This window comes from Passer montanus, unplaced genomic scaffold (assembly GCF_014805655.1).
Source record: "Passer montanus isolate IOZ18808 unplaced genomic scaffold, ASM1480565v1 scaffold10, whole genome shotgun sequence".
NCBI lineage: Eukaryota > Metazoa > Chordata > Aves > Passeriformes > Passeridae > Passer > Passer montanus.
The window spans coordinates 26,704,007-26,718,998 of NW_024356505.1; the positions used below are offsets into that span (position 1 = coordinate 26,704,007).

A 14,992-nucleotide genomic window follows, 5' to 3' on the forward strand; every position below is an offset into this window, starting at 1 on the left:
ACACAAGACTATTTTTTAGATTTGATTTTAGAATTAGGCTCGAAGAATTAGACTAAAAGAAAGTAAACTTATTATTAGCTTTGTTTATTATTAGCATCATTATTAGCTTTGTTGTCCAATGTAATCAAAACACTTCATTCCCCATCCTTCTGAAATGATGAATTTCAAATCAGAAATGAAACTATTGGAAGAAAAGCAGACAGCAGCATTAAGGCTTAACCTAGAAAACTAACTTGTGTTTAGGTCTACTTTTTAAGGACGGGCTGCCAAGCTAACACACGTGTCCTGTTACAGGTATATTTATAGGCCAAGCCAAGGCAGCTGTGACTGCAAATCACGCCAGGAAAACAGGAAGCCCTCAGATGGCACAGCTCCTTCGCCGCTCCTCGATCCACAGCGCTGAGCGACGCCTGCGACACGCATCCAGGACAGCAAGAGCGCTTCTGCATGCAAGTACCAGACCTGCTCTCCTTAAAAACAACCTAGAATAGCTGCAAGCAAATGTCTCAACAGGATTTGGTTACGTTCACGGCTGCAGCGAGTGTTCATTTTTAAGCTGCTCTCGGTAAGAAGTGATTGAAACCTTTACCTGCAAGCGCTGCATCGGCATTTAAGCGGCTGCTTTGCTCATTGCTTTTATGAGGTCTGATCCTTTAGGTGGAACGCAGGGATCACACGCAGCCGGAATCCTGCCCGCTATGGCGGCCCGTCCGCTCGGGAGGATGCTCGGGATGCGGCGCCTGCTCCTCCCGCTGCGCTGCCCGCCGGGCGCCGCGCACCGGGGCTCAGGTACCGCCGGGGGCCGGGAGCATCCCCTGCCGCCGTCTGCTGGCCTTGGGAAGGGCCGCCTTAGTATGCTCTGGGGTTTTGTCTTGAACTGGCAGGCCAAGCTCTAGGTTTTTTTGTTAAACTAACATTTGCAAATTAATTTGCCCCAGCCCTTTTCCTCCACCCCAGTCTCACCTCTGCCTTGCAAGAGATTAATTTGGGCAAGCGTTCATTCCTCAGGAGCTGATTGTTTATCAAGGATCTTGTGCTGATGGGAGATAGGCTGGGGGGTAGTTCCCCACCTCAGACATTATGATTAGGAGAGTATTAAACTATTTTACTCCCTGTTTTTCAGCCAGTCTATTAATTCTTTGTCAATCCCATACCACCACAAGTGTTCTTGGTGTGTACAGACTCACAGGGTACGTTGCTGGAGGTTTGCACCATGATGGGTGACTTCTGCCCTGCTGCTGTGTGTCTCTCACTTAACTGTGGCCCCATTTCTCTTGGGCTGTAGCTGTTGCTTTCTTCCAGTCCTCCTTCTTAGCACCACTTTTCTCTGGGACTTATGGGAGTTGCCAGTGTTCCACAGCCCATAGATGAACATAACTTCTGGTTTCTGAGGGTTTCCAAGTGGTTTGCCAAACCTTTTAGTGCTATCCAGGGATGAAGGAGGAGCACTGGCAGACCAGCAGTTATCCAGAGCCAGGGCAGAGGCATCGCTGGGAGAGTGGGTGGTACCCAGGGTCAGAGGTGCCCATTTCCTTTACAAACCTTCCCAAGTGGTTTGCTGGAGCTGCTCTCTGGATGTAGCACACCAAATGGAAAGCAGATGCAAAGTCCTGCACGTGGCCCTGCTCATGCCCCTGAACTGCCCTCTGTGCTTTGTCTGTACCCATAGAAACTTTTGGAGAACTGAGATGATGATGGGAAGCATCAAGGGAATCTAAGCTATCTTACTAAGTTATCTTTCCATATCTAATTGAAGACACAGACTCCCTCACTAAACAAGCTGAAGCAGCTGCTGCTACAGACTGGAAAAAAAAACTGACTCCAGAGCAATTCTATGTTACACGAGAAAAAGGAACTGAACCGGTGAGCAAAATGTTAATGCTGTCCAAGGGTGAGCCATCTCTCTGCCTGCTGGGCACAGAAAAACCTGCCCTGGGGAGCTGTCACCACTCAGATTCTTCACAGGATTTCCCCTGCCTTCCTGTGGATGAAAGTTAGACTCAACATACGGAACAGGGTGGATTTTGTTCTGACCCAGGCTGTTTTGCAGATGAAAAACATTCTGCATTCTTTTCATTTTTTATTGGGGTTTTTTCTGGGATACTTTCCTGCCAGATCAACTGTTTGTGTGGTGGGAGTAGAGACCCGTCTGGAGAACGGGGAGATCCTCAGATATTGTCATCCTGTAGGATCTTTTTTATGATCATGTGTAGATTAGCCATGGAAATCTTAAACACAGTGCTCCCTTAGGAGATGGGTTCTCCCTCAGGTGCCAGATCACCCACCCACATGTCCCCACCTTCTGTGGGGAAGCTGTGTAGCATTGTGGGTGGAGTGCTGGCTGTCCCTAGCCCAGAGACAGGATTTCTGCACACATGGAGCATGTACCATGTGATCTGTGCCCAAATCCATATCTGTACAATAAGGATCCCAGTACCAGACCATGCAGGAAGGAGGAGACTCTTTGTAAAGCCACTTTAAAGTTGTGGCAGTCCACAGCAGAGCCCTGGCCTTTGGGATCCTGCACATTTCACCAGGTTCTTGGAGGTCACGACTCCATCCTTGGTACCTGGATGATTTATGCATCTGACTGGTCTCAAAGTTTGTGGGGGTAGGGGGTAGTCTTCACTACTAGCCCAAAGGCATCCTCCCCTTCATTTTTTCAGGCTGCTAATGTTTGTTCTTCAAAGCCCCCCTGCAAAGCCTTCTTTTTATGGTTTTTCTCCTGTTTTGAATCTGATTCCTACATGCTTCTTCCAGATGGTGTGCTTTTAAGGACCTACATTATTAACTTCTCTTTTTTCCTTCCTATTTTAAAAGCCATTCAGTGGGATCTATCTGAATAACACAGAACCAGGAATATACTGCTGCGTGTGCTGCAATGCCCCCCTCTTCAGGTAACATCCTCTGGATTTCACAGCCTCTTTAACGTGTACTGATTGTGACAGAAAGGGCAACATCTTCCCATGAAAGGCGTGGAAAGTGTTGGTCAGAAGAACAACCCCTTGGTGCCCAAGTGCTGTGTGTCAGTCTTCCAGGATGCCTGTGGTGACACAGATACATGGCCTGCCTTTTCCTTGAGCTGATGAGGATTGCCAGTGGCCAGCACACAGCTGCCATGCTGCAGTCTGCCCGTTTCTCTTGACACACTTCTTTTCAGTTGATAATAATTCTCTGTTTAAGAGGTCCTTAAGCCACAAGCTGCTGCAAAATGCATGTATTTATGCATGAGTATCACTGTGTGTTTATTCTTGTGCTCCTCCATACTCATCTTCTGTCACTCGTGCTGCTGGGCTGGAGAGACCTTGCTCTGTCCTTGTCCACTGTTGTGATGTTCTCATTGCTGGGTCCCTCACACTGCAGCTGAGACCTTCTCCTCACCCCCACCCCCTCCTTGCTCCCTAAATTAAATTCCACTATTCTTTTCTTGCCTTTTTGGTTACAGCTACTTTTTAAAGCCTGGCTGCAAATGATTGCACAGTTAACCTCTGTGCTCTTTACAATATTGTATATATTTTGCAACTTCATTAACGTCTAAGTAAAAGGAAATAGAGTGCCTTGGAGTAGGATGTGCAGAGGGTGGTCTGTTCTCTGTAACTGAACCAGGAAAGACAATTTCTCATACTTTTGGTCTAGAAAATAGCCCTTATTTATTCCCAGCTGAGAATTGAATGAAATGTGGCTGATTTAAAGGATGAATCACAGATCAGAACTTCAAATGGGATGCTAAGGATCAAGAAATCTGGATAGTAAGAAAGGAGGGGAAAATGTAATGGATGTATTGAAAATAAACCTAAACTAAGCAATTAAATTATAATTGTGTACAATTAGTTTTCCTTTGGCCAAGTGCAGAAAACTAGTGTTATGCAAACATGCATTTCCTTAAATGTATAATTTTCCATAGAGGTTTGCTAATGAATACTTATAAATAAATTAATTTCTGATGTTAGCTCAGCATTACAAAATATTCTGAAGAGAAATATAAAACCAAAAAACACCTCTGGAAAATTCAGGTAAATTAGAGAAATTGTAAAGTACTAAGCTGTGGAAGAGTTCCTTCCATTCCCTCAGATTTTCCTTCAATTTCGGCACCTTTTATATTAGACAATTGATATTGACAGGCCAACATGAAGAGAGACAAACACTGGAGGGAATTGCTTCTGTTGTTAAACTGGTAACACAACAGCAATATAACCAAACAGTCAGGCTGCCCTTTGCACTATCCAGCTCTCAGAGAATATAAGCACTTTTCTTTGCAGCACAAGATAATGCTAAGCCTCACAGACAAAAAAGGCCAAACTTTCAGTGAAAAAAAAAGCCTTGTAAGAAAAAAGGAAACTATTAAATGTGAAAAATAGCCTTAAAATATCTTTTACATGGAGATGTTATGCTGTGAAAAACACAAGCAGTGAGGGGGAGAAGTGGTATTGGATAAGAGGTTCATTCACCGTATTTATTTCCTAGTCCATTAAAAAATGTTCTTGTGAATTTTTGGTTTTTTCAAATGCATTTGATCATTAGCTACAGGTAAACATAAAGTATTTCTTCCTTTCTTTGAAACGTGTGTATACATTCAAATCAGAATTTAGTACCTTCTGCTACCAAATATGCATTTGAAAGAGTTGAAAATACATGGAACAATCCCCTAACCTTTATAGATAGCAAATTGTTGTGCTCTAATGAAATCTCAAACCTTCATCAAACCATAAACCTACAGCTGAGATTCATACAGCAAAAAGCACTTTTTAGAATTATCTGGATTCCATCCAGGACAACTGAAACAGGGATCAAAGTAAATGACATGTGCTGGAGGAATGGTGTGTCGAGGTCTAATCTAATGCATATGTTTAGGGAAAGTCCATTTATCCATAAATTAAGTGGTGAAATACTTCAAAGGACAAATATGATCTTGAACAGCAATATTTTTGGGTACTAAAATGTTTCTATTAGGGAATCTAAGTGACATTACTCTTAATAAACCACACAGAGACCATTTCTGTTGAGAGCTAGTTTAACAGCTCAAAAGATTGTTCCTTTAGCAGTGGAAAACATCTACAATAAACCTAAGTATCGTGAGTGGCAGGTAAGGGACAGAGTCAGTCAGGGTCAGATGCAAAACCCACACAGTATTAAAGACCTTCCTTGACTCTGTGGGTTTTCAAAGAGGATCTTTGTATCTATGTGTGAATAAGCATAAGGATTCCTGTGTCAAAAAATAAAGAGTTTTGATAAAAAAGGGACAGAGCAGATGTATGTCAGGGAAGCTCAGAAGTCATGCATGAGTATGTGTCCCCCAGGCCATTCTTGGGGACTCTGTGGCTGGTAGGGACAGTGCTCATGTGGTTTTGTGGCAGGGAAAGCAGGGAGCTTTCTTGGGCTGGAAAGAAACAGGCCTGGAGCTCTGAAAACCTTGATGTACAAACACAGAGTCTGCAAACTGCATTTGCTTCAGAGCAGGCTGCTCCTGTGCTGTGTCCTATTTCTTTCCAGTTTTATGGAGAGGAGGGGAAGGGAAGGAGAACCTCTCTCATGGCTGTCTGTGTGTTGATGTAAAGGACTAAGCAACAGCCCACACAAAAACTAGCCTTTGGTCATTCTGTGCTAGCAAATCCTCTTTTATTTCCACAGCTGCATTACTCAACAACAGCCTTGTACAGATGAGTATAAAAATGCTGAATCATGCACTGTTCTTTGGCTTGGATTTTTTAAGCTTTTTGTCCAGTTTGTTTGCCTTATCTTTCTAAAATGAACTGCAGTTAAGATTTTAAGATTTTTCTTCACCGTGTGAACAACTCACCAAAATATACAATAATATATATATTACTTGGTTTGGATATATATATATATATATACTTGGTTTTACATTCTGTCTTAACTAACCTTTCAATCCCTTGATCAAGAGCTGCTAGTGGTGCTGGTGTTTCCATCCACCACTAGATGCCAGTAAGAGCATTGAGTTTACGAAACTGGGAAATAAACATGAGAAATTGTGAGGAAATGGTTGTGGTGAGTCTCCAGACCACTAATCTGAGAAGTATGTGAACCTATCTTAATTTCTTGTTCTAACTCCCGCTAGGTCCCTCTTTGATAAGAGAAGGTTCATATTGCTGTCAAAGCTAGCACGATTTTAAACAAAACAGTTTATCTCATTTCTGTGCCAAATCCCTAAAATGTCTTTTGATCACATTTGCCAACACAGTCTAGGTTTTAATGTGCAGCTAAACAGTGTTGGTCACCCTGGATGTTAACAGGAGGCACCCACAAGCTGACAGTCTGTTGTGCTGTTTCTTATGGCTGTGGTTATCTCTTGGGAAAAGGAGATCTTTGTGCTGTGAGGATTTGTCATAGGTTGATCGATGGTTTGAGCAGGGCTCTGTTTGATTTTCCAAACCAGCTTGATGGCTGACTGCAAGACAAAGCCTCTATCATCATCAGGCACGAGCCTGGTCTGGTGGGCCAGCCCAGCCTTTGTCTATTCTTCATTTCTGCTTGTGAACTCTCTTGTCTGAGATTGCTGGGTTGAGCCAAGCCTCATACTCAGCTCTGTAGGTGTAATTCAGCTAAACACTATAGCACAATGTTAGTATAGAATAGTTGTCAGAAAAAAACCCTTTTCTAAGTTTTGTAAAATACCAACCTGACATTGAAATAGAAACAGTGAGACAAAATCTCCTGTTGTGAGCTGATTGAGAATTCCCTTTGGGAAAGAGTTTCCAGCACAGTTTGATGCCAATGAGAAAACTTCTACTGTGCCAAAATATTAATATTGGTACAACACAGGAATGAGGGGAGAAGTCAATGTTCTCAATAGAAGCAGACTCTTTGTAACATTTCTGTTATTAACTAACAAGAAGATCTGCTTTCCACTATAGCTCGGAGAAGAAGTACGATTCTGGGACTGGATGGCCATCTTTTTCTGAGGCTTATGGTACTTGTGGCAGAGATGAAAGTAATACCAATATTGTGAGACGACCAGATAACTCACTGGGGTCAAGAAGAACTGAAGTTGTCTGCAAACAGGTATGTCTGTTTTGGAGTTGATACACAAAGGCACAAAACTTAGCAGGTAAGTTTTCTTTGTGCTCATGGATGAATCCCCCTAAATACAACAGTGAGAATTACAGTATCACAGAGGCCATTCTTTCTCAGTCTGAGCTGAAGAAATGTATGTGAGTGGGGAAAGCAATAATGTATAGCCAAAGGCTGGAGATTACCCAGAAAATTTACTCAAGCTGTGACAAGAGATGGCAGGAGAGACTCTGAGATAGGGTCCATGCATTTGGCCCATTACAGGGACAGTTCTTCCTCATTCAGCCTTGCTAAATATTTGCTGTAGATGTTCTTGAAATATTCAGAGATTGAGGCACCAGCCCTTGAAGCCGTTTGCAGCCATTACCATTTGCCCTGCATCTCCACAGCTATTTTCTGTGGATTCTCTTGTTTCACAGAAGCTACCCTTCTATTTTTTCTAGCTATTTTGACTCCCTCAGTCATCTCTTTTCTAGAATAGAAAGTTACAGTTCCTTCAGCTGTTCCTTTTTATGCAGTGCTTTTTGGTGTGCTCACCATTCTGTTGCTGTTTTGCATCCCTCCCAATGGACCCTTTTCCTTCTTGTAGTAGGTGCAAGGTTGGACACAGCACTGCAGCTGGGCCCAGCCTGCAGCAGGGGTTAGAGGCTGTTCAGGTGTGTTAGAAATGGTGTTCCTGCCCTTACACCTTTACCTTTCCACAGACCATATTACACAGATAGATATTTATTTTGGAGCCTGCTGAAATACCCAGGTTCTTTTTCTAAGCAACTGCCACCTTTAACCATTTCTTCCCAACCCTGAATCTGTTTTTTACTTCTGTTAAGGTATAAAAGCATGCAATTGAATTTAATTAATTGCATCTTGGATTTGGGGTTTTTAATGTCTCCGTGTGTCTGTTTTTGTAAACTGTTAAGATTGTTAATGCTGTCCTTCAGTGTGCTTGCAGTAGGCTTAGGTACATTCTGCAAATGTAACAAGAATTTGCTGCAGTCCGTTATCTCAGAAGAGTTCACATTTGCAGCCATATGCAACAAGCACCTTCAAGAACCCCAGCTGAAGACATTCCAATTTAATAATGTCACTGATAGCTATACTGTGTCTAATATTTTCATGTCAGTAATTTGAGAGGGAAATCCTCAGTTGATCTGTGAGAATGACCTACAGTGATTTATTAACTTGACATTTTCATGACCTATTGAGATGTTTAGTTCCTCTCATTTATTTCCCATACTTTCTGGCAATAATACCTTTTGACTTCCTCTTCTGAGATCTTGCTTGGGGGCAGATACTTGCCCACTGACAAGATGTGATTCCTTGTCACTCCCCAGGACTTTCCCACTCACAGAACTCAACAGTGATTTAATCATGAAAGTTTCTCAATTCAGCAAAGCACAGTAATAATAGTGCTGGTCCATAATTCCAATGATAATAATGCAATGCCAATGGTTTCTGGTCACCAGTGGTGTTCCCCAGGGCTCAGGGCTGGCACCAGGTCTGTTTAATGTCTTTATCAAGATCCACATGAGGGCACCCAGGGCTGCAGGCACCGAGCTGGGTGGGAGTGTTGAGCTGCTGGAGGGCAGGAAGGCTCTGCAGGGGGATCTGGCCAGGCTGCACTGATGGCAGAGGCCAGAGCTCTGAGCTCCAACAAGGCCAAGTGCCTGCGCCTGCTCCTGCCCTTGGGTCACAACAACCCCTGCAGCTCCAGGCTGGGCAGAGGGGCTGGGAGATGCCTGCAGGAAAAGGTGCTGGGGGTGCTGCTCAACAGCAGCTGAACATGAGCCAGAGAGTGCCCAGGGGGCCAAGAGGCCAATGGCATCCTGGCCTGGAGCAGCAATGGAGTGGCCAGCAGGACCAGGGCAGTGACCAGAACCCTGCACTCAGCACTGCTGAGGCCACACCTTGAGTTCTGGGTTCAGTTCTGGGACCCTCACTACATGAAGGACATTGAGGTGCTGGAGAGAGTCCAGAGAAGGGCAGTGGAGCTGGGGAAGGGTCTGGAGCACAAGTCTGATGAGGAGCAGCTGAGGGAGCTGGGAATGCTTAGCCTGGAGAAGAGGAGGCTCGGGGGTGACCTTATCACTCTCTACAACTGCCTGAAAGGAGGGTGCAGCCAAGGGGGGAGTTGGGCTCTTCTCCCAGGCAGCTGGAGGCAGGACAGGAGACCATGGCCTCAGGCTGGATGTCAGTGGGAATTTCTTCATGAAAAGGGTTTCTAAGCTTTGGAATGGACTGTCGAGGGAGGTGGTGAAGTCACATCCCTGGAGATGTTCAAGAAACCACTGGAGATGGCAATTAGTGCCATTAGTGATCAGTCAAAGATGGGCTCTATGAACGAGAGGTGTTTCCCAACCTAAATGATTCCGTCATTTTGTGGCAATACAATAATAAAATGGTGATGATTTCTGTTGCAGTGTGACGCCCATCTAGGCCATGTGTTTGATGATGGACCCACACCTTCTGGGCAGAGGTTCTGTATCAACAGCATTTCACTAAACTTCAAACCAGGCTCTGGTCTGTGAGAAGTGACTCTCTCTGCCTTGCAGAACATTCTTTCTCTGCTCCTACAGCATGTTTGTAGAAAACTCTCATGCTTTTAACATATAACTCAAATGTTAGTATTTGTGCTGTAGTAGCTTTGTTTTCCAGCTGTTATCATTGTTGATAAAATACATATTTTTGTTTTAACTCTTTGGCAGTCTGTCTTTTCATGGTTAGTGTGGTGTGTTGATCTGGTTATTGTATATTTTAATTAAAAAAAAAATCTGTGCCATAGTTCACATTTGCAGCTATCATCATTAATTGTATTGAGGCTGCTGAAATGAGGTGCTCTCCTGAACCTGACTGCCTATTTAGAGCAGTAGTTGTGGCACTCAGGAACACAGATGTACGTGGCTGATCATGGTAAACTTATACTTCTATAAAATCATCATATCCTTCTAAAGGGAAGCAAAAATAACATGAATCTTCAAATAAGGTCTGAGGGTTTTTTCCCCCTGATGTGAGAGACCCTTAGCTGAGCCAAGTGACTTTGCTGTGAACCCATAAAAGCAAAGTCCTGAAGGAGGACTTAATTAAAACTGTTTCAGGCAATGGAATCAGTGGAGACATGAAGTCTTTCTTCTTTTAAATCAATTATTTTGATTCTGTATCCAATAGCAGAGTAGAAATAGGGTTTGCTCCAGAAACTTCTCTTACAGCAATTATATGATAATAATGTAATGATATGTATAATATTTTCAGACTTCTGTTATCACTTGTGTATTTCAGAATCCAAAAATAAAAATCAATATGGAGTTTACTGCATTTGAGGGAAATAAATCAGCATTAAAAAAACAGGCTTGATAAAGTGTTGCTTTTGATGCCTTGTCTATTCTTCCTTTACAAGTTTGTAAATACTTTTGCATTCTCCCAAGCATTGTCATTATGGTTTGCCCTAAAAGCAAAATAAATCCTATGTCTGTTAAATTGATCTTTCCTTCCTTCAGAATTTTTTCCAGAGAAAATAATCTGTGACTCAGAACATCAGCTTCACTAAACTGGCTGGGTTTAAATGCTTCCCTGCTGAGAGTTACTAGGCAACATCTCATTTGGCTTTACCTATAACAGCCTGTTTCCACTCTCCCCACTTTGGTTGCCTCAGTGATAAAAAGGGTGTGTTCATTTACTAGTGTAGTCTTAAAGCTGTTTAATGTCTTCAGAAAATGGACCTCTACTGCACTGAATTTATTTCTGCTCCTTCCATCTTGGAGCTCTGTGGTTTTTCATTCTCCTCTGCTTTCTGCAGGGGAACTCTGCAATTCCCTGACATCATAACTCTATAGATCCAAAAACATCATAGAAGCAATGATCACTGCAGCCAACCTAAACCAGACTGGCACAAAGCCCACCAGGTGTGGAGGTGTGAAGCAGCATGAGTGAAGGCAGCACTTGGTGCTACTGATTTTATGTAGTGTCTCAGCTGGTGCCAGTCCCATTGCCGTCAGAGGTGTCTGCTAACAGCACTAGCACTGCTTGCTGTGCCTGTGCTGCATCATGCTCTGCCTCTCAGGCTTGCCCTTGCATCACCCACTGTATTTTCTGTCTGCTCTGGCCAGGCTGTGCACGCCCAGCCTTCTCAGGTCTCTGCTCTCAAGGGTCTTCACAGGTTTTACAGAAATCAGTCTTTGCACTATCTGAATTCACGTGCCCCCTTAGGCTGATCTACTTTCATCCACTGTTTGTATGTTTCTTTGTCTTAAAATCTATTGCACAGCAACTGAAAAGGTTATTTGACCTTTAAAGGCATCCTTCAGTGAGGCAGTCTTCTCTCCTCTCCTTGTGTTTCCTAACAGGGCAGGGCTCTCTCAGAAAAGGGGAAAGTTTTCCCACAAGGACTCCTGTGTTCAGCCAAGTGATGGTGGAAGAAGCCAGCACTTGCCTTAGAAGAGTGACATTTGGCTGGGATACCAATGGAAATGCTCCTCACTTCTGCAAGTGGCCTAAAGTAGAACTGGCAAAATACCTGTTTTTTTCCTCTCCCTAGAGATTCCAGGTCTCACTGACACCTTTTACGAATGAAAATGCCACGCAAACAAAACAGACCGTGAAGCTGATGAAATGTCAGCTGTGGGTTGCACAGACCTACGTGCAAACCACACTCAGCTGAGTGCCTTGGATGGATGCACATGGTTGGTGGAGAGCAGCTCTTGGTAAACTGGCAAGTGAGTACCTGCTACTCACAGAGGGAGCTTGCCAGAGCAGAGAGCACATTTATTTCACACCTGCAAAGATCATTGCATGCTAACCCCTGTTTGGGGTTAGCAGCAGCTGGTGCCTCCTCCCTCATGGAGCAGGATGACCTGAGGAAGGAGTCCTGGAAGGCCTCAGTTCAGCTTGTGCAGCATTACTGATACATAATCACATGAACAGAGCCATAGCTCCAGGAGCAGCACCTGACCTCCACTACCCTGCTATGTCACCAAGCAAACACGGCGAGGCCCCACCGAGGGGGAGTCAGACACTGAGATAAGCAACCTTGTTCTGCTTCATGTCAAACAGGGGAAAAGGGGGAAAATTGACCACACGTGTAAAATCAGAGCAATGGTACATCACCTTTCAGTGCAGTGTAAACTGTTGGACACTTGGGATCTCTGACCAAAAGCTCTTTGGGGCAGTGCACTTCATTATCTTCTGTGTCTGTGGTACCACCACACCAGGACAGATCCCAACTAAAGGCCCAAAGTGTTATAAGGTCATTAAAAATAAAGACCAATAATAATGGAAAGCATTATCAAGGAGTGTCATAGGCTACAAGAATTTCCTCATGTATCTGCAATTACTTTGTTCCACCACAATGAACAAAGAGCAGTTGCTTTTCTGAGTGGAATATACTCTGCCAGGCAGCTGCAGATTTATGTTCCGTTCTTCATATCTGAGGAGTTTTTACCGTGGTTATTTCATTAATTTGCTTCAATGCTGATACATTTTATTCTATTGTGGTTTTAAATAGCCTCTTTATAAATCCTAATTGGGATTTCTACATAATTTTAAGAGATTTTTTACATATTAGATAAAGTATTTAATGACTTTCTCAGTCTTTACAGCATATCTACAAGGCAAGTAACTATTCCTTCTTTTGCTGAGGGAAAACTTGATGAGAAAAATTTATTGACTTGCTCAAGACTTCAAATTAAATTTGCAGCCAAGCCAGAATTAGACTCTGCATGGCTCATGACAGCATCCATATCTTCAAACCGTGCTTTTTCAAGACTTGTCTTGGTAATTGATTAGGGGGGAGAGCATGTCTATTGCCAAAAAAGAGAAAGTACACTTAGCATATGTTTTCCATATTAAAACCAAGTCTAAGCCAACACAGGCAACTTGGCTTATAAAGAGAAACTTGACCTCTTTCTCAGAGCAAATGTGATAAGGGCTTAGTTAGAAATTATAGAATAAAAAAGAAGGTAAATAGGAAAGAAGGAGCAGGTTACTCATGTTACTATAAATTTCACTCAGAAGAAAATCAGAATGGGCAGAAATCATAATGCCCATTATTTTAGCCATGTATCCACAGAATTGTAGTGATGCTCTTTTCTACTGCATCATGCTGCAAATCATTTGGACTATTTTTTATGCTTGTGGACAGCCTAGACTGATTTTGGTCAAAATAAGAAAAGAAGACTGTTGTCAGTGCAAATACAGTAATTTTGCCACCCCTAAATACCTCTAGCATAAGGTGGCTCAAGAGATAGCCTGCATGAGAAGGGACTGGGAAAGTGTCAGCTTGAGTTTTTCTTTTTTTCTGAGTATTTAGCTGGTCCTCCTAAGCATGTTTGTATTTTCTGGTCTTAAACCTTGGCCCTACTGCATAGAAGAAATAAATCCTGTGACATGACTCCACTGCCTCCTCTTTCTTTCACTTTATGAAGTTCTGCACTGGGCAGTGAAGTGTTTTAAAGCACACTCCAGGGCCTGCCCCACCTCCTGCCATACCCGGGTGATGAGCTGATGGTAACACTGTGCTCAGGGCATGCCATGCACGGCTCAGCACCCGGCACCCTCGTGGATTCCTTTCACAGCTCTTCACACACAAACGAAGCTCGCCCCAGCCCTTTGAGGCAGTGCTGAGCCACGCCACAGGGCTGGAAGCTGAGGGACAGCTGTGGGAAGTGACTCCCCACGGTCCCCTGGGGCAGGGCAGGGAAATCTGATTACAGAAAGGGTTCTCAAAAGCTCTCCAAGTGCGAGCTGCTGCCAAAATTCACAAAGGCAAAGCAGTTTAAAAGCAAAGCGCCTTATTGAAGAAGTGCCCAGATTTTTTCAAGACTAAAAGAATTTGTCTCAAGGCAGGTGTGTCCATGGGGACTGGTTTTAGTAGCACTGAGGAATTTGTGTGGAAGAGATTGGCAGCTTGCCATAGGGCAGAAGAAAGAGAAATGCATGCCCATTATTGCACTCCCTTTTACTGTCTTTTTTGTTGTGGTGTTACTTTTTTTCTGTTGCTTTGTTGCTCCTCCTCCCTGGGCTCTGGCTTTCTTGACTGCACTCACCCTTACCTTGTCCCTGAGCCCTCCTAGCTCCGCACTCGGTTCGCTCTCCTTGGTGCCCGAGGGTGAGCGAGCACCGCTGCTGCAGCAGCGCCCTGCCCGTGCCGGGGGACAGCGGGGACCCGGCGGGCGGGATCGGGATGGGATCCCCTGCAGCCCCCGGGATGGGATCCCCTGCAGCCCCCGGGATGGGATCCCCTGCAGCCCCCGGGATGGGATCCCCTGCAGGCTCCGGGATGGGATCCCCTGCAGGCTCCGGGATGGGATTCCCTGCAGCCTCCGGAGTTTGGATCCCCTGCAGGCTCCGGGATGGAATCCTCTGTAGGCTCCGGAGTTTGGATCCCCTGCAGGCTCCGGGCTCGGATCCCCTGCCAGAGCAAACCCCAGCTGTGCTCATTCTGCTCACCTGCTTTGCACACACAGTTTGACAACATTTACAAAGCGACTTCCAGAAAAACTCATCAAGGGCAGAGGAGTTGCCACAGAAATCAGGAGAAAGATGGTAAAAAGGTCATAAGGGATTCTTGCACAGCCTGCTTCATTCAGGAAACAAGGGCTGTGCTGCCCTGTTGTACTACTGGTGCACGAGATGTAGAAGTGTGGACCACAACCAGGTCATCTTTGCTCAGGTGTCATTTGTGGAAGATCAAAAGATGGATCCAGACATCTCATAATGGCAGGAAAAGGAACAGGAAAGAACAACAGCTGTTGCCCAACTTCTAAGGAAGAGGCAAAGGCAACACAGAGCAAGGTGCTGGAGTCAGGGACAACAAGAATTTGTGTTTTCCTTTTCAGAGGAGTCAGCACTGAAAGATGATGACACAGCTGGTGGATGTCAGCTGAAGAACTGTCTGTGAGCTCTCAGAAATGGGAGAGCTGAGATCAATCTTCCCTGGTGTGAAAGTCTCTTGGGAATAGTTCATGCACAGACA

The 14,992-nt window shown here is 44.3% G+C and overlaps 1 protein-coding gene across 4 annotated transcripts; it reads left to right on the top strand.

Moving 5' to 3' along the window:
* The first annotated feature begins 332 nt into the window (after positions 1–332).
* On the top strand, positions 333–13,370 carry MSRB2 (methionine sulfoxide reductase B2). 4 transcript variants are annotated; one of them, XM_039708707.1, is made up of 7 exons: positions 333–565; positions 658–789; positions 1,757–1,863; positions 2,821–2,897; positions 6,873–7,020; positions 9,447–9,502; positions 11,367–13,370. In XM_039708707.1, exons 2-7 carry the CDS (start codon positions 699–701, stop codon positions 11,455–11,457), a joined length of 570 nt encoding a protein of 189 aa, XP_039564641.1. In that variant the 5' UTR covers positions 333–565; positions 658–698; the 3' UTR covers positions 11,458–13,370. The 4 variants fall into 4 exon arrangements, with proteins under 4 accessions (XP_039564641.1, XP_039564649.1, XP_039564668.1 ...); XM_039708715.1 differs by having other exon boundaries at positions 669–789; XM_039708734.1 differs by lacking the exon at positions 9,447–9,502 and having other exon boundaries at positions 11,367–11,496.
* The last annotated feature ends 1,622 nt before the right edge of the window (positions 13,371–14,992 follow it).

Excerpts from the sequence above, each read along its gene's own strand:
- MSRB2 (XM_039708707.1), top strand. The coding sequence starts at position 699 with ATGGCGGCCCGTCCGCTCGGGAGGATGCTCGGGATGCGGCGCCTGCTC. Across the intron at positions 1,864-2,820 it reads GAGAAAAAGGAACTGAACCG|CCATTCAGTGGGATCTATCT; the intron begins GTGAGCAAAATG and ends CTATTTTAAAAG. Across the intron at positions 7,021-9,446 it reads CTGAAGTTGTCTGCAAACAG|TGTGACGCCCATCTAGGCCA; the intron begins GTATGTCTGTTT and ends TTTCTGTTGCAG.